At 37.5% G+C, this 23,811-nt stretch overlaps 1 protein-coding gene across 2 annotated transcripts in view; it reads left to right on the forward strand.

Annotated features, from left to right (window-relative positions):
• LOC136884913 (exportin-4) overlaps positions 1-23,811 on the forward strand; it is a 194,185-nt gene that overhangs the window by 112,166 nt on the left and 58,208 nt on the right. For both annotated transcript variants that reach the window (XM_067157224.2, XM_067157225.2), the window contains exons 13-14: positions 7,158-7,344; positions 16,473-16,632. In XM_067157224.2, the coding sequence (XP_067013325.2) occupies positions 7,158-7,344; positions 16,473-16,632 (347 nt within the window). The remainder of the gene's footprint in view (positions 1-7,157; positions 7,345-16,472; positions 16,633-23,811) is intronic.

Below are 23,811 nucleotides of genomic sequence, written 5' to 3' on the forward strand. Positions count from 1 at the left end.
ATAATGTGTTAAGTGAGAAAACGTACTGTTGAATACACAGATAAAAACTATCCGATACGAATATGTAAACGCTTGATATGTTTTTTTTTTCTTCTGACATGCATGCATTTTACATCGTGCATGCACAGGTACAGTGAAAGATATAGGCTACCTACCATTTCTAAAGATGCGATGAGAGTGTTAAAAAGCGTGAACAAGATGAGAGAACAAATATGAAAACTTTTTCCACTGGGGTTTATTAAATAAAAGGTGTATTAAAAGGTGTGTAAAACACCTGACAACACATATAAATACGTTTGAAGTGGGGTCCCATAAAAGTATCAGCGCTTTATTGCAGATGACACACTTTCTAAAACAAATGTCAGCTGAAACCTTATATTTCGGACTAGTGGGTTAAACATTGTTTTCTGGTCACACTCTTCGACCATGAATTTGGATAATATACAAGTAATAATAATAACAACGTAAACGTTTCCACCTTTTCAATACTAAAATATATTCACAAAATTATAAATTACACGGTACTAGTTTCGACCCATCTAGGGGTCATCATCAGCCGTATTGGAGCAAAGATCACTTTTGGTGAAATCCTAAGAAAATGTTATTTTAAAGAATAACAAGTGAAATGAGATATTATGGTAACAGTTAATAATACAAGGAATATACATACTAGGAGGTTTTTAACAAAGAATAAAGTCTAAATGGGGTGTTGTAAAAATTATAATCATGGAAATCAGTAAGTTCTTGTATTGAAATGACGTATATAAAATTATATATGGCATAGGAAGAGGGCTTAAGGTGGTGCTGAAGGGTGCGGGAGAAAGTGTAATTGTCTTGGCTGGGAGCCAACCTAAACTCAATCCTAAATTTAATCAAAGGTACTTTTCCAAGACAATTACACTTTCTCCCGCACCCTTCAGCCCCACCTTAAGCCCTCTTCCTAAGCCAATTGTAATTTTATATATGTCATTTCAATACAAGAACTTACTGATTTCCATGATTATAATTTTTACAACACCCCATTTAGACTTTATTCTTTGTTAAAAACCTCCTAGTATGTATATTCCTTGTATTATTAACTGTTACCATAATAACATCTCATTTCACTTGTTATTCTTTAAAATAACATTTTCTTAGGATTTCACCAAAAGTGATCTTTGCTCCAATACGGCTTATGATGACCCCTAAATGGGTCGAAACTAGTACCGTGTAATTTATAATTTTGTGAATATATTTTAGTATTGAAAAGGTGGAAACGTTTACGTTGTTATTATTATTACTTGTATATTATTCTCAGTTCAATACGGACCAAAAACATGAAATTCATAACCATCAATGAATTTGGAGGTTTAACTCGGCCATGTGCGAGAGAAAGGACTTTGACCGTCATGTTGAAAGCGACAACACTTCAACCGAATCGAGTCGAAACTAGAAGGTGCGAGTTTCAACATACATGACACAGTTGAAAGATGCGGATGCCTGTCCACTTCCTGGATTTTGTCTTCATTAGTAAGCGATTTTACGACTTTTTCCAGTATCTATAATGGGGCTACCTCAAGACAAATATGCACCTCGCTAGTCAACTTCACACGATTATGTTCCTAATCCTTACGTAGTCTGTCACGCTACAAATATTCGCTACCCTTCACTGTGTCACTCAACACAGAATACATTTCTAACTTCAGAATGGAGTGCGAAATACAAACACACACAGGCTTACTGCATTTTTCAGCAATATCAGTGAAAACCGGAAGGAAAAACTGAACTTTCCTGAGGCTAATGGCTTGCTTCCCGAAACTATAATTTACTCTCTAAATTTCCGAAATTCAAGGCCATTTCCCATTTTCGCATAAGTTTTCCCGACCTGGCTTCTGTGGCGAGGGCTCTAATCTTTGTTGGAAATCACATTTCTTTCACAAGGGATGACAAAGAACAATTTCAGGGCTTGGAAAATGGGATCGTAATGAGCGGTATTAATGAACATTTGTGACTTGATAAGTAAGATATATTTAAATAGATTTAATACAACGTGAATCGGGGCTTTGAATTTACGATGTGCTAAGCGAGAAATCGTCTTAATGAGGAACGCACTACGAGGTTTTACTGTATTTTCTCGCGTCTGGTTAAGGCTATTCCCGAGCAATTGATAGCAAAAAGCTTATCATTACTCTACTGGTGCTTGAAATATGCAACAATACCTAAGATAAATGCTTAATCAACCCAAGGATGCATTCTGTCAGCCCAAGGGCATGTATATAATAGACAAAGTTTTGAAATTTTAATTTTTAATTTTAACACAACGCTTAGAAATTTGTAAGTTTTTAAGATAAGTTTTCACTGAAAATCATGAAACAATATATCATGAAGGTCTTTCAGAGGTATAAGATAGAAATGCAAATGTGATTCTGATATAGCTTAAGATGACCTATGAAGGGTCGAAACCGGTCCTAGATTGTAATACTTTGCAAGAAAATAAATGTATTGATTAGGTGGAATTTTTCTTTCCTTTTATGAAGGCTGAACTGGTCTACTGGTCTTCGGTTCAGAGGGTCCCGGGTTCGATTCCTGGCCGGGTCGGGGATTTTAACCTTAATTGGTTAACTCCAATGGCACGGGGGCTGGGTGTATGTGTTGTCTTCATCATCACGACGCGCAGGTCGCCTACGGGAGTCAACTAGAAAGACCTGCACCTGGCGAGCCAAACCCGTCCTGGGATATCCCGGCACTAAAAGCTATACGACATTTCGTTTTTTGAGGTTAAGTTAGGTTAGGTGACTGTTTGCATACGAAAACTGAAACGTTTGCCACAGGAGCCACTGGAGTGATACTACTCGAATTTTTCTGAACGAAATTGAACATACATATTCATGTTGTCTCGAAATTAGAAAAATAACTTGTGAGTAAGCTGTAATATGGATATTGCGAAAACCCAAGTTTTGAACAAATGGATTGCTGTATCACACCTATTTTAATGTGTGTGTTTTTCCCTGACTTACAAAAAATTGGATGTAACAACAATCCGCTATAGCGAGTAAATTTTTCACCGTTATGAATTTTTGCTATAACGGACGTCTCCTGTATGGGTAGTGCAAATGTAGTCAAAAGTAGATAAAGTTTAAAAAAGAAAGCTTTTGAGACCTAAAAAGGATAAAAAGAACTTATAAGCCAAAAAATGGCAAAAAAAGGAAAAAATAAAATCCACCATTTTCTGGCCTACAATGACCCAGAATGAACAAATATTATGTTGGGCCTCGTCTTTGAACACTCATGAAAAAAAATGACTTTTCTTCAACTTCCAAAGCCTAGTGATGAGATACAAAGCTTTTAATTCTTTGCCACTTTATTCAAACTAATTTTGTTCTTGCAAAATTGGCCTAACAGATTTTACGCAGGAGGTATAAGTATCTAGTTCCTGTGCTAGGTATTTTGGGTTGATTGAGAAAAGGAAAGGGCTTTTCCTTGTGTTTTTGTGCGGGATGTATGGCTGGATTTAGTAAAATGAGCTAGAGTAAAGAGAAATAAAAAGATATTTGAAGTAGTAAAAATGGAAAGTGATAAGTTTGTGAACACTCAGCCTTTGCTAGAAAAAGTAACGAAGTGGCTCAGACGTTTGAGGCACTGGCCTTCTGACCCCAACTTGGCAGTTTCGATCGTGGCTCAGTCCGGTGGTATTTGAAGGTGGTCAGATACATCAGCCTCGTGTTGGTAGATTTACTGGCATGTAAAAGAACTCCAGAGGGACTAAATTCCGGCACCTCAGCATCTCCAAAAACCGTAAAAGTAGTTAGTGGGATGTAAAGCCAATAATATTATTATTAAAAAGTAACAAAGAGAATGATGGTTGACCATCACTTACTGGTGTTGAGCTGCCTTAAAAGAACAATGGCACAAGGCCTAAAGACAGCAAAGCTTAGGACTTGCTTGAACTACTTGAATATGTCCCTCCAAGGTTTCACCAGTATTACAGAGAACTGACAGCTAGCAATGGCCAAGAATTTGCTGAGGAATTACTCTCTATTGCAATAGAAATGACCCATATGACTGATGATTGTCCCATGAGGGAAAGTTACGTTGTATCGTTGTATCCCAAAGTCAATTTGCAGCGCCTTTGTATAGTCTACTGTATAAAAACACCTAATTTGTTTTGCATGATCATAAAATAAAGGTTGGTTACAAATCTAGTGTAAACTATTGTTTTTAACAAGGTCAGTGCAAAAGTCATTTCTGTTCAGTTTTTGATAATCCCGTTTTTCCAAGCCACTTTCATTTTTAATACAGTTCTGTTATATGGTACTGATAACAATTTAAAGGTACTACATTGAGATAAAATAATGATCAAAAATTGGTTCCTTTATCTCTGTTCTGATTAAATGATGGTTAGCCTGTTTTTGAAAGCACCCATTAGCCAGCACACAGGATTTAGGATCAATGGTGTATGGAAGGCAACATGTGGAAGAACATATTAATCTTCAACCACCTTCAACCTGATAATCCTACATACTTACCAGGACTTTAGTCCTGATGATCCAGGTGCCGATCGAACCATTAGATGACTGGTCATTCGAGAGCTAAGACAACACTGCACAAATGGTGAATAACAGACTCTTTAACACGTTGAGTGCCAGACCGAAATTCATGGGATTGCCGTCTAGTGCCGTGAGCTAATAACATCGAGTTACCCCCTGGTGCCAACATGTTCACGGGCTTAACCAAGCAAGTGATCGCTGAAATGAGGATATATTAATGATATATTAGGTTAACTTATTATGTATATTAAGTCAAATATTACGACCCCATATGGGGTCGTATTGGTCATTACGAATTGTTCATGTACACGCGGCCCCATGTGGGGTCGCACTTATACAGGAGCTTATGTCCCGACGCTCGGGCATAGTTAACTTTTCCTTCGTAGGGTCGTGTTATATGTCGTTGATTATGAGAGACGTGTTAGCTTGTTCATATTGGTGCCGTACAAAGGTACGATTCCCGATTTTCGATTAGGAAATGTCTGTGAATGACGATCTCCCGATTTTAGGTTAGGAAATTTTTGTATAAAACTTTGTTATATAAGGTAGTGTAAATCATGTGAATTTAGTAAATTAGAATGTAAGAGCATTATATTATACGGAGAATAGAATAGAAGAGGCTAAATTTCAAATTGAACAACTAGAAATTATAGCTAAAAAAATGGGATTACAAATTTCATTTGAAAAAACAGAAATGATGCCAACTTTTAAAGTTGATTTACCAGTTATTCAGCTGAACAGTAATAAAGAGATTAAAATTGTTCAGAAATTCAAATATCTTGGGGAAATAATAACATGGAACACAAATGAAAAAGAAGCAATAGAACACAGAACAACTAAATTTAAACAAGCACAAAGACTTACCTGGCCAACCTATAAAAAAAAATCTCTTTCGATAAACGCTAAGCTGAAACACTATAATTCCATAGTTAAACCAGAGGCAACCTATGCTAGTGAAACTTTATTCAAATTAAATGTAAAATCTACAACAGACAAATTACAGAAAACTGAGAGAAGAATTCTTAGAACAATTATTAATAAAAAACACCAAGTTGATGGACAGTGGAGATTGTTGCCTAACAACATTGTCTATCGTGAATGTGAATCAATAATATCTACAATGCGTAAAAGAAGAATTTCCTTTTTCTGTCACATATCAAGATTAGCAGACACCAGGATATTGAAACAACTATTCGATTACTTTTTGAAGAATAAAATCAATAATAATTGGTTCAAAGAAGTTCAGGACGATTTGGAAGAATTGGGTATAACTCGGCAACAAATCAAAGACAGAAAAGAGAAGAGGATTTTGAAGAACAAAAGCATAAGTCTCAAACTAAAAGCAGTTGAACGGAAACAATATACTATATCGGACACACAAAGGGCTTCCAGGTCGGAGAGGATGAAAAAGTTCTGGGAGAAGAAGAAGAAGAAGAAATTAACTCAAATGTATTGATTTCAGTGCTCCAATGTGGGCGTAAAATATGTAAATAAATAAATAAATACGGAGAATTTGTAGTTAGGGAACATGTAATGTGTATATCATTATGGCTGTATAAATTTTAATTCGGGTAACAGTCTGTATACATAGCCTAGCATTGATGATTGTGCCACATGGGAAACGATGAATATATATATACTGTTGAAGACGGTTGAAGTCTGTTATAAGTGTTGCAAGAGGTGACTTGGAAACCCGGAGTACAGTCAGGAAGTGTATGCTGAAGACTGTAATTCATCAATGTAGATGAACGGGCGAAGTTGCTATTTGCTCTGTACTGGTTTCAAAATCACCAACTATATAGGCTACTTCATCTACATCATCATTGCCCGACTTGTCCAATAAATTGTCGAGGTAATCTCCACTAAGTCTTTTACTGCGCAGTTTACTCATAATGACTTAAAAGGCAAACGAAACTCACAGCACTGCACACTTATATAAACATTCTGTGGGCAAGATAGACAATGATCCTTGTCACCCTACAGAGCATTCTAGACGTACCCATATGGGGTCGCACCACAACAGGAATTGACGAATGAAAGGTGGACTATGCACGTACTTAAATAGATGGCCAGCATATGGCAGGAAGGGGGTTCATACAGCTCCGAAACACACACTTACTGCGCACCCAAATGGGTTCGCACAGTTCTCGATTTCGAACGAACGTACGACCCCATATGGGGACGTGAAGTTCAAAACCTTGACTACCATCACGTACCCAAATGGGATCGCTTGGCACTCAACGTGTTAATATGCGACTGGATTTTCACAACAGACTGTGACCCACATTTTTGTGGAATACCACAGGTAACGTTTTGAAAGTAGCTGGAATGAACTACCATGCCAAGAGCAGTTGAGTAGATCATTATCCTGGACATTAAACTTGAGCCTACATGAAGATAACTGTATATTACCTCATTTTGTAAGTAACTGTTCATTGCATTGTAAATTTCTGCTGTGAAATATAGGCTTGCAACTATTACTTTCACTGTGAACAGCACAAACTGCCTGGTAGAGCTAGTAGCAAAACTTAAGGGAGCAGTCCTCCACTGTAAAATGACACATTGCGAGTCCTGCAAGGGTTGGGTTGTGTTGTATGTTCCTACCTGTAACTGTTTTTTGATATTTTTCAGGCCACTTAATCTCGATGGACAACGAGGGAGAGATCGCCTCTATCCCGGCCGAGATGATGCACTACAGCATCCAGCAGGGAAGCTCAGGGAGTATCAACATCAATACCACGCTCAAAGTGCTGGGCTCGCCGGGTCTGCAGGTGAGAGACATCCCAGGTGCTGAGGAGTCAACGGACCACATAGTCAGGTGAGCCCTTTGTAATAGCTTGTAAGTGAACTCTGCAGAACATCCATTTATGAAGAACTATCATAGCAAATGCTTTCTCTGATAGATTAGATTCGGGCCTGTCGCCGAGGTACTTAAATTTCTCTGCTCACTTGATTTTACACTGTTCTAGTGACATCTCTCTGTTAGCCTCTTTAATTTTGTTTATGTAACCTTCAAGCGTTAAATTTAAAATGAACATGGATATTATAACACGGAAAATTATTAAATATTGAAAATTTTAAAAATTAAAAATAAATCTTTTGAAACATGGAAGATAATTCAATTTAGAACAAGTAAAAACCAACATCAAAACTCAAGTGACACAGATAGGTCTTATGGTAATGAAGGGATAGGGAAACGCTAGGAGTTGGAAGGAAGCGGCCGTGGCCTTAATTAAGGTACACCCCCAGCATTCGCCTGGTATGAAAATGGGAAAATTACCGGGCAAGTTGGCTGTGCGGTTAGGAGCGTGCAGCTGTGAGCACGCATCCGGGAGGTAGTGGGTTTGAATCCCATTGTCGGCAGCCCCGAAGATGGTTTTCCACGGTTTCCGATTTTCACACCAGGCAAATGCTGTGACTGTACCTTAATTAAGGCCACATCCGCTTCCTTTCGTATCCCATCATTGCCATAAGACCTATTCGTGTCTGTGAGACGTAAAGCAAAAAAAAGGGGTGGGAGGGGGAACCACGGAAAACCATCTTTAGGGCTGGCGACAGTGGGATTCAAACTCACTATCTCCCAGTTGCAAGCTCACAGCAATGCGCCCCTAACCACACAGCCAACACACCTGGTCAAAATCAGGTATAACCAATGACAAATAAAGGTCAAGGTTGTGGAAAGTGGTAGGGACCTTACAAGGCAAAGGAATGTAAACTTTTTTGGCAAAACTTCAAATATAGAGCAAATTAGTTAACACCTGTTTCTTATAAAACAAACAAATCAAAAGAATATAAAGAACGCTTAAGTAAACATAAAAACAGAAATGTGAACCATGTTAGAATTAACCACTTGACGTACTTTGACGGATCTCTCCGTCCTGGCTGTCGACAGCACTCCGGTACAAAGACGGATCTCTCCGTCTGCGCGTAGTGTTTATTTCCGGACCCGCTCCAAGCCGCTTTCCTTTGTTGTGAAAGGATTTGATATTAGTAAGGTAACCTCTTGACAGATGGAATCACTGTTTTATTCCGTTGATGTATTCGATAAACACGTCTGTGCAGTTATTCCGCGGAAAGAATAACCAGTATCTTCGCAACCTCATCGTAAGCGAAATCATGGCTGCCTCCATGTTGAGTGGCGAAGCGGTTATATGGGAATTTTTAGAAGAGAATGGCATTGATATAAAAATAAGCGACGAATAATTTAGTGGATACGGAAAGTAGTGAAAGTAGTTCGTGTGATAGAAACTTTAGCGCTGGTAGGGATCAACAAAGTGCTGTTTTGCCGTCAAATATGTCACTGAATTTTAGGCCTACAACTGATGGCGCACCAGCGGCTTCTAATCATGTTTTACGCGATAGGGAATGGAACTGGGAGCTCGTAAGTTATACTCCAGAGTATCATTCATGCATCGCAACTGGTGAAATAGTGTTTTCCAAAGTCACCTAGGACAATGCCCAAACGAACTACAAGTTGTGAACGAATTTCTAACAGCAGACTTTCCGGGAACATCTAACCAATGAGGTAAATGCTTATGCAACTAAATGTCTTGTATCGGCTGCCGAGGATATAAATAGGGTAATGTCATGTGGAAAGGAACACTGGTTTCCTGTATCTGTGGATGAAATGAAGGCCAGATTACCTTGAAGTGATAATGGGTGGTATGAATAAAAATGAGAATATAGTATGTACTCAACTTTTCAGAGAATATACTCCACTGGATAAGAATGAAGTTCTTGAGAATGTACTCACTAGTTGAGTATATACTCATGTTATGGAGGTGGTGGAGTATATACTCGCCTTCCTAAGAGTATGAGAGTAGATTCTCACATGTGATATGAATAAAAGGGAGTACCTTCTCAAATTGATGAGTATATACTCACTTTGTTTTGAGTATGGCTGATAGTTGCCTCAAACTTGAGTATATAGTCATTTCTTGCTTTTGGGAGAAAGATTTCAAGAACATGGCTCAAAAATGTATGCAAAACAATTTATTTTTTTAAATATATATACTCGACTATCATTCTTTCATCTCTTATTTTAACTTTTTTTCTGTGAGTTGCACTTTCCATCCATTAATTTTTTTCCTATAAAGGTTTCTGTCCGCGGTGTCATTTGGGTTTATCTGGGCTTTTTCCAGATCCTTCACTTCTAGTACCCATGGAATATTTTTTAGATGTTCTATGTAAGTGAGAATCTTGTGTGTCAGTCTACTTGCCGGCAGTCTGCGGACGTGCCCATAGAATTTCAGACGTCTTTTGCGGATGTCTGCTGCAATGTTGGAATGCTCTTCTGTCTCTTTGCGTGACCTCAGTCTATATCCATCTTCTGTTTTTCGGGGGCCGAGAATTTTCCTCAGGATTCTTCTTTCTTCTTTTAAAATTATTATTATTATTATTATTATTATTATTATTATTATTATTATTATTATTATTATTATTATTATTATTATTATTATTATTATTATTAACACGTCCAGTACAGTGTGGCCTGCAAATTCTGATGATTAAAATTTACTTGAATTTTTCAACGTTCTTGAATTTACTTGATGTAGGCCAAATATACAAAAAATACAAACACCTGCAGCACACATCAAAATTTAAGTACCTGATTTTATTCAGTTACACTTTGGCTACCTGTTTTCTGAGAATGTTGACTTGGGTCATCGCTGTTTCCTGAGACTGAGCAATCAGTGCATGAAATGAATTTTATCATAAAGCCTGTATTGTCGTTAGTATATTCTTGTGAGAATCTCAGTCAAAAACTCCACCTTTATAGTACCGATATTACGTTTTTAAACAAGTCAACATTAATAACTATCAGGAAGATGGAGTTTTGATGGGAAAATCACTAGAATGTCAGCACCGTGTCGTTTGCAAAGGCCAGACAGTCTACTGTCAGCCCTTCCCTCTTGGGACTGAGGTAGACTCCCACTCTGGACATCCAGGCTGCCTTATCGCTTATGCCATTCCCTCACATAAATCCTGCTTGCTGTGTTGTAAGGGTGTGAGATCTGGAGTGTTCGGAAACAAGATTACAATAGGCTCATTCTTGAAAGGAGTGTTTCAGGGAAATCTCGACAACAGGAAAGTCTCATGAATGGGTACTCATAGGTGGCCTGTGGATCTCTTGGAATCCGAGACTACCAGGCAGACTGAGGAATAAGTGGAGTGATAGACTACATAAAGACCTAAGACAGATCAACTTTGGGAGCGAATAGCAGAAGAGAGCAATGGATGGAAGACAGTAGAGGAGACATACGTGTGTGGTCCACTGGGCCTGGTTGCGATTTGATGATAATGTTCTTCATTTGAAATGGTTGTATTTTAATAATGTCTAGGGCCTGATAATTGTTTACTAATTACATGAATGTGACATTGATTTATAGAATTGAACTTCTTCTTCTTGAGGCGCTTTCTCCTAGCGGAGGTTGGCGGTCCACATAGCCAGCTCTGGACGTGAGGTTGCAGCATGGAAAGCATCCTCTGAAGTGCAGTTGTGCCATATTCGGATGTCCTTCAGCCATGAATTCCTCCTCCTGCCAACAGACCTTTTCCCCTGTATTTTACCTTCAATGATGAGTTGTAATAGCTGGTACTTCTCGCCTCTCATAATGTGCCCTAGATATTGGGTTTTTCTTTTCTTTTACAGTAAGTAATAGTTCTTTTTGTTTCTTCATGCGATGAAGGACTTCGTCATTTGAAATTTTCAGCACCCAAGGTATTCGGAGTAGGCGGCGATATAGATACATTTCAAAAGCATCAATTCTTTTTTCTAGATTTTGGTCAAGGGTTCAGCTTTCACATCCATAAAAAAAATGGAGAATACACAGCACCGAATCATTCGCATTCTTAATTGCACACTTAGATCCGAATTTGTAAATAGCTGTTTCATGCTAAAAAAAATTGCCTCCTGGCCTGTTCTATTCTACATTTTATCTCTCTCTTGGAATCACATTCCTCATCTAGCACAGTACCCAAGTATTTGAAGGAGGAAACTTGTTCAATCTTACCGCCGTTTATTGACAGGGTTGCTGGAATTTTTCTTTTAGAGAAGACTACAACTTTGGTCTTGGAAGCATTGACAAACAGGCCAAACTCTTCACTGCGCTGGACTAATTTGTCTATCATGCGTTGGAGCACAGGTAGTTCATTTGCTATGACAACAGTATCATCTGCGTACCTGATATTGTTAAGTGCCTGTCCATTTATAACTATCCCGCTGTTTTCCTCCAACACCACCTCCCTAAATATTGCCTCAGAATAAATGTTGAATAAGAGAGGTGACAGCACACAACCCTGACGAACACCTTTTCTGATTGTAGTCGCTTCTGATGTTCTTTGGTCGATTTTGACATCTGCGGTTTGATTCCAGTACAGTGCGCTGATAATGGGTAAAAATTAAATAACTGGAAAGGAGGTTCAACCTATTCAATACTCAAAAGAAAGAAACGTAGCAATCACATTTCTATTTAAATGGGACCGGTTTCGACCTTAGTCTAGGTCATCATCAGCCATAAAAAACATGCAAAATGTTTATGAATGTTGGAGGTCAGTTTCACACTCTGTTAGGCACAAAGACACGACACCACATTCTGTCCTGCACAAAGTCACAACACTACCAATCAACATGCGAAGATCAAAAAGGCTTGAATTCGCAGACGAACAGATCTGTAGTAGAAAGCCGCCAGCTCCCGGTGACCAGCGCGGCACACTCAAGGTCACGCGCTGCGGCCAAACACCAAAGTAGAGTGGAGAACGTTTCGAAAGTCCAGAACCTGTCACGGCTGCGGGAAGCCAAGTACGTATATAAAAATATACGACGCCAATTAGTACAACCGAATGAGCACCCGTACTCCAGTTAAGTTCTTGGTAAACAGTTGACTTGAAAAAACAATTGTAGAGAGAAGGAAAAAATGTAGTAAAAAGCGCAATATCGGAAAACAAATAAAAACTTATATGCACAGTGCGCTATTTTTTTAAAAAAAATTTTTAGGTTATGATTGAAGTAGTCGAAGTTGGCGCAAGACAAAAATTTTTGAAAGAGGAGAATAAATTAAACGAGGAAGAGTGATAGTGAAATAAGAGAAAGAATAAAAGAAATTGAAGTTAGATGGTAATGAGGAAAGATAAGATAGGGAAATGAAGGAGGGGTAGTTTAAGGTGGGTTAGGAGGGTGGGTTATTGGAGGTAGAAAATGTGGGTGGGAACTATGTAAGACATGGAAAATAGAATTGGGGTTTTGGAATTTGGAATTTTTGAGAAGAAGAATTAGGAAGTCAAAAAGGATATTGGGTTTTTCAGAAATGTCGTTTAAATTGAAATTAGGGTTGAAGTACTGGTCAAGGTGGATAAAGCAATTTTCAGTAATGTTTAAGAGGGGGCCTTTGTTAATGATTTTAAGTATGTTTATGTCATTGTCAATACTGGTGAAACTATGTTTGGAGTCTTGTATGTGCTGTCCTATGGCAGAGAATCTGTTGTATTTATGGCTGATGATGACCTAGACTAAGGTCGAAACCGGTCCCATTTAAATAGAAATGTGATTGCTACGTTTCTTTCTTTTGAGTATTGAATAGGTTGAACCTCCTTTCCAGTTATTTAATTTTTAACATCAATAATTTCAATACGGAACAATGAAATTTTTATCTTTAGATAATGGGTAAATCGCATTGGTCAATACCAGTCGATCTTAATATCTCTACCATCTTTTCATGTTTCGCACAGTCGAAGGCTTTTTTGTAGTCAATTTATTTATATCGTGTCAGAAGCATACATAAGTTTAAAATTAAAGATAAGGAAAAACATAAAACATAATATAAATACTCCAATGGCGAAGAGTATATACATCGACATTCATGTCCCTGCACCTCTGTACTAGTACATTTAAGGAGAAGAGTGCTTCACGTGTGCCGACCCCATTTCGGAAGCCAAACTGGGTCTGATCCATATGAGATTCACATTTCTTGTAAATCCGGGTGTGTATGATTCGCAGAAATATTTTGAGGACATGGGACATCAAACTAATCATACGGTAATCATCACACTGGGAGGATTCCTGCTTCTTTGGTATTGGTATGAAAGTTGATCTCAGCCAGTCAGAAGGTATCTTTCCTGATGTATAGATGATGTTGAACAACGATGTTAGTAGACTGAGGCCGGTTGAGTCCTGTTCAGCTATAACTTTAACAACTTCGGTGTAAATTCTGTCTGGACCAGTGGCTTTACCATTCTTCTGAAGTTTAATGTCATTCAATACTTCACTCTTTGTTATTTCAGGACTGGCTTCATTGATTCTTTCGTCAGGTGGTGGAGGATCATCTCTGTCATCTTTGAAGAGATATTCGACGTATTCCTTCCATCTTTTAAGTTTTTCTTCAACTCCTAAACTAATCTCGTTGTTTGTGTTCCTTAATATTTGTCCGCATCGCTTCTTTTGTAGACCACTCAGCTCTTTCACCTTTTTATATAGGTTAAAGTGATCATATTTCTCCTGAAGTTCCTCGATTTCCTTGCATTTGTCAGTCATCCAGGATTCCTTTGCTTCTCTGCATTTTCTACGTATCTCTGTGTAGATTTTTGTATTTAATGGGGTCTTTATATTTCCTTCTTTCATTCATAAGCTCCAGGATTTTATCAGTCATCCAGTTTTGCTTTTTGTTGCTGTTGATGTATCCTATGTTATTTTCCTGGACTTGAGTTATGCTATCTCTTATAGAGTTATATGTGGATTCTACTTCTATATGTTGAAACTCTTTTATTGCTTCCATCTTTTCTTCCAGAGCAGCACCAACACTAGTTCTGACATCAGAACTGGCCAGTTTTCTGATGTCTATGCGTCTTGATATTTTAGCACACCCTGTAGCGTTTCTAAAGCGTTGCATTTTAAAGTCCATTACTACTGGGTTGTGGTCACTGTTAATGTCGGCACCAGGATAGGTTTTTACTGATTTCACAAATTTCTTCAGCTCTTGTTTCACTAAAATAAAATCGATCTGATTTCTGACAGTCTTTTCTTCATTATCTGCAGGTGAAGTCCATATGTAAAGCCTCCTAGGGTGAAGTTTGAAAAAGGTATTAGAAACGAAAACTTCATGTTCTGTGCAAAACTGCACCAATCTGTCTCCTCTTGTGTTTCGTTCACCAAGACCATACATAGCTCCCTACAATATCACCTTCAGCACCGAGGCCAATCTTTGAGTTGAAATCACCCATGACCAGTGTTCTCTCCTTTCTTTGTAAGTTTCAGTGCTTCATTCAATGTATTATACAATGATTCTATCTCTTCATCATCTTTGTCAGAAGTTGGTACATGAACCTGGATGATATTCATAGGTCGGTGTGTCGTTTGCAACCTTACTACTATTTTTTTTGCTATTTACTTTACGTCGCACCGACACAGATACGTCTTATGGCGACGATGGGACGGGAAAGGCCTAGGAAGTGGAAGGAAGCGGCCGTGGCCTTAATTAAGGTACAGCCCCGGCATTTGCCTGGTGTGAAAATGGGAAACCACGGAAAACCATCTTCAGGGCTGGCGACAGTGGGGCTCGAACCCACGATCTCCCGATTACTGGATACTGGCCGCACTTAAGCGACTGCAGCTATCGAGCTCGGTGCAACCTTACTAACAATACTCGATCACTAATTGGAACGAAATCTAAAACTGATTTTGCAATCATTGATGACACAATAACGCCAACTCCATACCTGTGGTTAATGTCATCTCCCCCTGAAAAGTACAGGGATCCTTCCTTCATAATCTGAATCCCTGATCCAGGCCATCTTACTTCACTTAACCCAAGAATGTCAATTTTCAGCCTGCAGCTTTCTGCTTCCATGTTTGCAAACTTCCCGGTCATATATAAGCTGCGTGCATTCCATGTAGCAATTCGAAGTTTGTTGTCATACACTTTGATCTTTCCAAAACTGTCGGGCTTTCTAATCATAGCAGCGTTCAAAACATTACCCCCTGGAGGTCCGAATGGGGGAATAGAAACTCCGGATAATAGTTTTACACATGAACTCAAAGGGATATCCTTCAGAATCTGTAATTCAGTGGTTTCCCGTTGCCTTCTGCATCCTAATGCCATTGACCAGTTGAAGGTTCATTCGCCTTTTGGGACCATTTCCTGTCCCAAGTACAATAGAGTGCCCTAACCTCTACCCACTCATCCACCCTCTAGGAGACTGTTGGCACTTGGTAAAGGGTATCTTCTTATACCGGAAGATACTCGGTCGTTTACATACTACCCTGTACAATTTCCTTCTCGTTCTCTTGCGGCTGGTATCATTTAGGTACCACAAGCTCAATTTTCTTAGTTAATTTCCTAAATTACTTATTCTTACTAAGACTGAACAGAGGAACTCCGTTAACTTAAAGTACAGTAGTATAATTTCAGCTACACAGTAGTATTCTAAATAATTCGAGAAGCCAATAGCTTAATTTTAAAGATAATCATTGTTATTCTGAGAGCATATATTGGTAATGAATTACTGAAAACTTATCAACTTACATTCACAGATGTAAGTTTTTTGACTAAATTGTTTTGCCTGTAAATATTTTAAAGAACAAGTGATGAAAACGTCACCATAAAAAAAAAAAAAAAAAAAATCTGAGTTGATTTTCTACTTTGCTGAACTACAAAACCAAGTCACGAGTGTATGCTGTAGTAGCTTCTTTTAGGTCACAGAATATGTTAAATCTGCACACGATAGTTAATTTAATAGCCAGTCATATAAACGTTCACAGTATTACGACTTTACAAATACTAAAATACTAGTGTTAATAACATAACCTTCACTTGCATAAATTTCTTAATGAGGGTGAAACATGTCTGTTGTAAGTTGAAATAAAAATTACAAAGTAATTACTGATGGATTAAACTGTTTATAACTGTTAATGTGATGTGAAGAAGCGTCTACAACGTTAGGTGAATTTTGCAGGTTAGTCGCAGCAGTATTCAGGTTATGTGAGGTGGAGAAACTAGCGGTAGAAGTGAAGCTCACCCAGCTCCTCAGTCCAGAGGTGAGCTGCACCATCATGTGGTTCCTGCGCCGGTGGTCTCTCTCCTACCTGTTGCCCAACGAGAGTTACTACGCTGAGGTAATATCCTCATATATTTAGTAATAATTTATTTACTTATGTAATTTATTTATTGTATTTACATTTTATGGCCTTCATTGGCCCAATTTAGTCACTTTTACAAAAAGGGTCTTTTCAGTTTTCTGTCAGTTCAGTACGTTTTCATTCTCTCGGATCTCAACTTTTCGTCTGAAATCACCCGTCCCATTGTCCATCTGTTGATCTTGGTTTGTAGTCTGGTTGGTTTTACTGGAAGTTTCTTGATTTTGTCTGTTTTGTTTATTAAATCTTGTATTGTAATTTTTAGTTCCCTCGTATCTTCCTTGATTTCTGTATTCCATCTAATGTGGCTCTTCCTGTTCTGTAATTTTTCTTTAATTTCTGTGATCTTTCTGTTTTCTGGTGTCCTGAGTAGATGTCCAATGAAAGTGATTAGTTTCTTCCTGATTGTGCTCATTACCAGTTCCATTTCCTTGTTTTATCTGTTTCATTAGAATCTAGTCTCCAGTGTCCATTTTCTTGGTAGTTTTTGTTTTTGCACATTCTGATTATTCTCTTTTCAATCTTGAGTATTCTGAACGGGTTCAGATCCGGCTTTTTGAAGAGCAGTAAAAGTCCATTCGACACTCTCACGTTGTACGATGTCGGTGTGTAAGAGATCTCTGTTGACACATTTGGTAGTTACCCAAAATAATTCATTAAAAACTCAGCCATAGATGCCCAAGAGACATTTGGTTTACTCTGCCATCTAGTGGGCCTAGAGTAAAAGGGAACGATGAAATTGACGAGCAGGCAGCCGGATGGCATCAAATTAATATGCCTGCACACGGTAGCTTGAAGCCTTTTTTTTTTCCTGGGGCCATCTATGACCACGTGAAGTCTTGTTATATTTGGCAGTGAACTTTGCTTTCTTTTGAACCGGGAATTGTTTCTTAGTGAGCCTGCTTGTGTTTCTCCATCCAAGGGACACCGTGTCTTCTTTTCGTTTGTTCGTCTCGGTTTAGCCCGATCGTCACCATCTTTCTTCTTTTTTCGGAAAAAACTTCTGTCAAAGGCGTCTTCCGGTTTGATCTATAGCACTTCTTTGGTTATTCTAAACCATGACGTTGTGATTTTAGGTTTTGAATCAAATAGGTGAAAGATCTGTTTGGTCCACCTGTTTCCGTTCATTCGTTTGAGGTGACAGGGAAATCGTGCCCGTCTTGTGCGGTTCGTAATTTTCTCCATTTTGTTATAGTCTTCCTTGTTGGATATCATTCTTATAGCTGTATCCTGTGATTCCCCTAATTATTCTGCACTCCTTTTTCTCCAGTTCGTCGAGGAGTCCTTGCTTGGCATTTAGGGATAGGGTTTCGGCTGCATACATAACTACTGGCTTCAGAACTGTTTCATTATCATCATCATGTCTGCCTCCGTAGCACAGCGGTTAGTGTTATAGTTGCCGTCCTTGGAGGGGCCAGGTTCGATTCCCGGTACTGCCAGATATTTCAGAATGGCTGATACATTGTTGAAATAGCACATGCAGCTCATCTCCATTGAGGGTGTGCCTGAAAAGTACTGCACCACCTCGGAATGAGGACAATAGTTTCTTCTTTCATCATCATCATCATCATCATCATCATCATCTTTTTCCAGATGTTATTTAAATCATTTTCTCTTGTCACTTTAGCCACTTTGTTAATGGCATTACAAAGTCTTCTGTATTCCTTGTTATCTGCTGATTCCTTTATGATCCATTCCTTTCTTGGTATGAATTCGGATATTCCTAACGCCTTATCAGCAGCTTGTGTCAGATGTTGCTTAATGAGAGTCAACGATTCTTCTGTTGTAGCAGCCATTTCGTCTTTATTGTGCTCCTCTATTGGTATTATAACTTGGTGTTCTCATCCTGTAGATTCCTTGTTTGCCAGCTTCTGATAATGTTTCCTCTCAAGCTTTTTTGAACTTCAGTACTCGTATCATTACCAGGTTGTGGTCTGATCCTATATCAGCTCCTGGATGGTTCCTTCTGACTTTGATTTCATATATATCAAAACAAACAAAAAACAAGAAAAAACAAAATAGAAAAAGAGAGAAATGTCTTGATTTTCACCCAGATTTGGACAACTGTGACTGTGTTACCTTCAGCTGTAAGTAGCTCCTCAGCGCATGACTTAGGCAGCATTAACACTGTTCTGGTGAGATCCTCCCCTTAGTTGTTTACTGTTGGTTGTGCTTTTAATGTATTTTTTATTAGCATGTTTTTCTAGATTGTCTTCAGTTTAGTCGACACCTTTTTTTATCTCGGCCAGTTCTGCAACTTCGATTTGTGGTCCAGTCATATTTACTACTGGCGATACGGTTTCATCCCGTGTTATAGCTGGCCACCTCTTGATGCCACAAGTTTCCTCTGGAAAGGAATAAACAGGTGATAAATCAGGTGATATATAGAAGTTAGAAATATTTAAAAAACAGCACATAATAGGACGAACAGATCAGTATGAGAAGGCAGACAAAAACAAAATGACAAGGATAATCCCCATATCTCCGTACACTGTTCTCTTTGTAAAAATGGGCTCTCTCCTAATCAGTCCCAGTACTTCTTCACCAATTTTTTCTCAGCTCGTGATGAGCTCTTATCTGCTTCCCAGCTTAATCAGCTGGGTGGGGTTCAACACTCGTTGAGGGACCCTGTTGATGGATCTTCAGTCGTGATTTGGTGGATGTAGGATAAGAAGCAAGCTGGATAACCCCAGTAAAAGGGAAGAAGTTGAATACAGATCGCACAAGACTACGAATGTATAATATAACTATTTATAATAGTTTATTTAAATCCGCCTTGATCAATACACTCATTAAATGAAAGAAACATTATTAATTAAACCATACATGTTTCGAGAAATCTCAACCATTCCCTTCATCAGTGGTTAGATCAAAGAATAACACAATATGACACAATCTTTTGTTTTACAATTTGAAGGAGTATTGTGTCCCAGTACATCATATCAAAGAGTAAAGAGAACTTATGAAATATTATAAAAATGATCAATACATACAATTTTGGTTGAACTGAATGAGAACACTATACAAATTTAGGATCTTCAAGTTTTTCTTCTTTTCTTCTTCTTTTTGTTCCTTAAATGATTATATGCTAGCCTAAACAGTGGGTTATCTTCAGTACTTTTCTCATTTAAACTTGATTCAGAATTACATTTTTGTGTAAGGTAAATTTCTAAATTTTCCAAAACATTCATCAGTTTTCTCTTTTTGGTCGAATGTAATAATTTCATGTCATTGGAAATGTCTGTAAATTTATGATTCATTTCAACCATATGTTCTCCCATTGCCGATATCTTTTATGTTTGACCGCATTAACGTGTTCTTTGTACCTTATAGCCATGAACATGAACATACCTATGTCTAAGAAGAATCATAATAGAGAGATAAATATAATCTATCAAATCGCTCGTAGCAACGGATATTCCAACAGATTTATTAATAGAATGATAAATAAAGTGAAAAATGAACCTAAAACAACTTTAATTAAAGAGCGAAAAGAGAAAAAGAAATTCGTAGTTTTAACTTTTCGAAATAAGCACTCTTATCAACTGGCTAAAATTTTCAGGAAAAAGAACATCAATGTCACATACAAAACGGATAATAATACTAATAAGATAATTTTCAATTCAGATAAGAGAATAAATGTATATTTAATAAATCAGGAATTTACAATTTAACATGCCAAACTTGTAAACAACGATACATAGGACAGTCCGGAAGAAGTTTGGCTATAAGGTACAAAGAACACGTTAATGCGGTCAAACATAAAAGATATTCGGCAATGGGAGAACATATGGTTGAAATGAATCATAAATTTACAGACATTTCCAATGACATGAAATTATTACATTCGACCAAAAAGAGAAAACTGATGAATGTTTTGGAAAATTTAGAAATTTACCTTACACAAAAATGTAATTCTGAATCAAGTTTAAATGAGAAAAGTACAGAAGATAACCCACTGTTTAGGCTAGCATATAATCATTTAAGGAACAAAAAGAAGAAGAAAAGAAGAAAAACTGGAAGATCCTAAATTTGTATAGTGTTCTCATTCAGTTCAACCAAAATTGTATGTATTGATCATTTTTATAATATTTCATAAGTTCTCTTTACTCTTTGATATGATGTACTGGGACACAATACTCCTTCAAATTGTAAAACAAAAGATTGTGTCATATTGTGTTATTCTTTGATCTAACCACTGATGAAGGGAATGGTTGAGATTTCCCGAAACATGTATGGTTTAATTAATAATGTTTCTTTCATTTAATGAGTGTATTGATCAAGGCGGATTTAAATAAACTATTATAAATAGTTATATTATACATTCAGACCAGTCAATACGGACCAAGCACAATATTAACCTATCATGGTTAAGTTTATTAACAAGACTACGAACACAGGATAAACACAGAAGAGAAGGATCCTGACGAATTAGCGTAAGTAATGGAAAAGAACAAATAAGTAAGAGTTGAAGTTATATATAGGAAGCATATTGATGCATTTGAGTTCTGGTGTTGAAGGATATTGCATATCCCTTTGCAGCACAACAACCGAACACTGCGACGATAGAACAAATGACAGTAACAGGCTGCAAGTGTTGATCGTTAATACTGCCAGTGAATTTTTCGACACCCCCAGTACGCTAGGGTACAAATGGTAAGGGACGTTACAACTTACAATAGGGCTTGGAAGCATGAAAATCTGGGCAGAAACAAGGTCGTAAGAACCTAACAGAGGGTGGGTCAACATATAAGTAGGCACAAGGGAACAAGGACAATCTGCCTGAAAACAGTGAACACATACACCATCTTCAATAGATAAACATTTAATTAAATAATCGGTGGGTGTAAAAGGAATAAAATAATAATATACCTCCTGTGGGTGGGGGATGCAGATGAAGAATACAGCCACTGTATCCCCTGCCTGTCGTAATAGGCAACTGAAACAGGCAAGCAAGGGATGATGGTTTTGGAACCATGAGATTACCTGCGATTAGTACCACTATGTGAGGTCTAATTTACCACTGATTAGTACCATTATTGGGGGCCGGTGACCTGGATTATGGACCCCATTGGACAACAAGCATCATCGATATATGATTTTGCTTTGGAAGCAGTCCCTTGTTCAGTTCATACAATTGTTTTAAGTTATTTTATGGGAAGGGTATTGCGGGTCGGATCCACTGATTGTTTTATGTTCATAATCTTTTTTCATTGTCATCTTTTTTAATTCTAGTCGGTGGATGGATTTTGGAATTTCAAAAATCATATTATTGTGCTTCATTACTGGTCGATGTTCTAGATGTTAGGCCCCTTTAAACAGCAAATCATCATCATCATCAAATTATTAATACCATATTTACGCGAATAATACCCACACATTTTTTAAAAAAATTTGAGGCACGAAATTGGGGTGCGGGTTTTATTTGCGTCAATGTTAGCATTTTTTTTTTTCAAAGTCAGCCTTCCTAAAGTTAGGGTGCGTGGATTATTCGTGTAAATACGGTAATAAATAAAATCTTAAATATCGGAAAATCTATTGTGCATAGAGAAAAGTCTTTAAAACATTTTCTTAAATTTGGTGTTCTCATCCTGTAGATTCCCTGTTTGCCAGCTTCTGATAATGTTTCCTCTCAAGCTTTTTTGAACTTCAGTACTCTGTCATTACCAGGTTGTGGTCTGATCCTATATCAGCCCCTAGATGGTTCCTTCTGTCTTAATTTTAAATTAAGGCACGTTGGAATTTGTTCATTTATATATCAAGTCCCATAATAATTTTAATAAGACGCAACATTCATCTGCGTCGAGAGGGACAATTAAAAAGATAATTGTGACCAATTTCTGCATAATAAACATCTTGTCTACCTTTGTATTTTTCTTTTTATTTACGGTCTACAGTCCAGTTTTAAATAACTAATCAGTTTTGCACATTAATGACAATAATCTTGAAATTTGCCTTTGAGATCTCATTTGTTTCCTTGGGTACCCATTTCCATCCTGACTTTTAGAGTTTCCAGATAGAACTCTAAAGTGCATAAATTTAAGTAAAATTACCTTAACTGATGACATTTTAAAATATAAAAGAGAAAATATAAGAAATATGAATACTGAAGAACATGACAAAATGAAACCACGAACGTAAGGAAACAGACCCGAGCAACCGTGGGTCACAAAGATCATATCGTACTCATGAAATATAATAATAATAATAATAATAATAATAATAATAATAATAATAATAATAATAATAATAATAATAAGGTTATTGGCTTTACCTCCCACTGACTACTTTTTTTTGTTTTTGGAGGTGCCGAGGTGCCAGAATTTTGTCCCGCAGGAGTTCGTTTATGTGGCAGTAAATCTCCCGACATGAAGCTGACGTATTTGAGCAAGTTCAAATACCACCGGACTCAGCAAGGATCGAACCTGCCAAGTTGGGGTCAGAAAACCAGCGCCTCAACCGTCTGAAATATTATCAAGAAATAAATTAATTAATATAAGTAATTTAATAAAGTCCTAGCAATTCACCAATGACAAAATGAGAAAGTAAAAGTACTTTACAGTGTCCATTGCTTCACATCAATACGAATAATATTACACCTCAATACACCGTCGTGAAGAGAGAACACCAAACAACAGGAAACTTCCAAGTTATATTTGTCCGTCACATTCCAAGACCAGCAAACAGTTGAAAGATATTTATGTAAGCAGGCTAATCTAATAACGGACACACAACAACGGATATAAGATGAGATAAAATAATAAGACAGCAATGCAAACAACGTGAAGTGAGAACTAAATAAATGAGGTAAAAAAAAGCACATCGAGAGTAAATAGTCAGCAACTTCAATATACCGTTTGAAATTACATTTTCACCGAAAACTCCCAATGAATAAGTTAAAACGTAGTTACAAGGAATTTAATGTAATTGGATTTGTACAACGATTATCGCCAACAATAGTCTAAATGGTACTCAGAACAGGTTACACCATACACTTGGCAGTTACACGTTTATACCCAATGATGATTAAATTCAGAGTAATGCTTACCTCTACAACATAAACCTCATAACACCAATTAAACATAAGGAATTTTAAATTAAGGCACGTTGGAATTTGTCCACTTGTATCACATCAATGTTCATTTATATATCAAGTCC

This window comes from Anabrus simplex, chromosome 13, assembly GCF_040414725.1.
Source record: "Anabrus simplex isolate iqAnaSimp1 chromosome 13, ASM4041472v1, whole genome shotgun sequence".
NCBI classification, from domain to species: domain Eukaryota; kingdom Metazoa; phylum Arthropoda; class Insecta; order Orthoptera; family Tettigoniidae; genus Anabrus; species Anabrus simplex.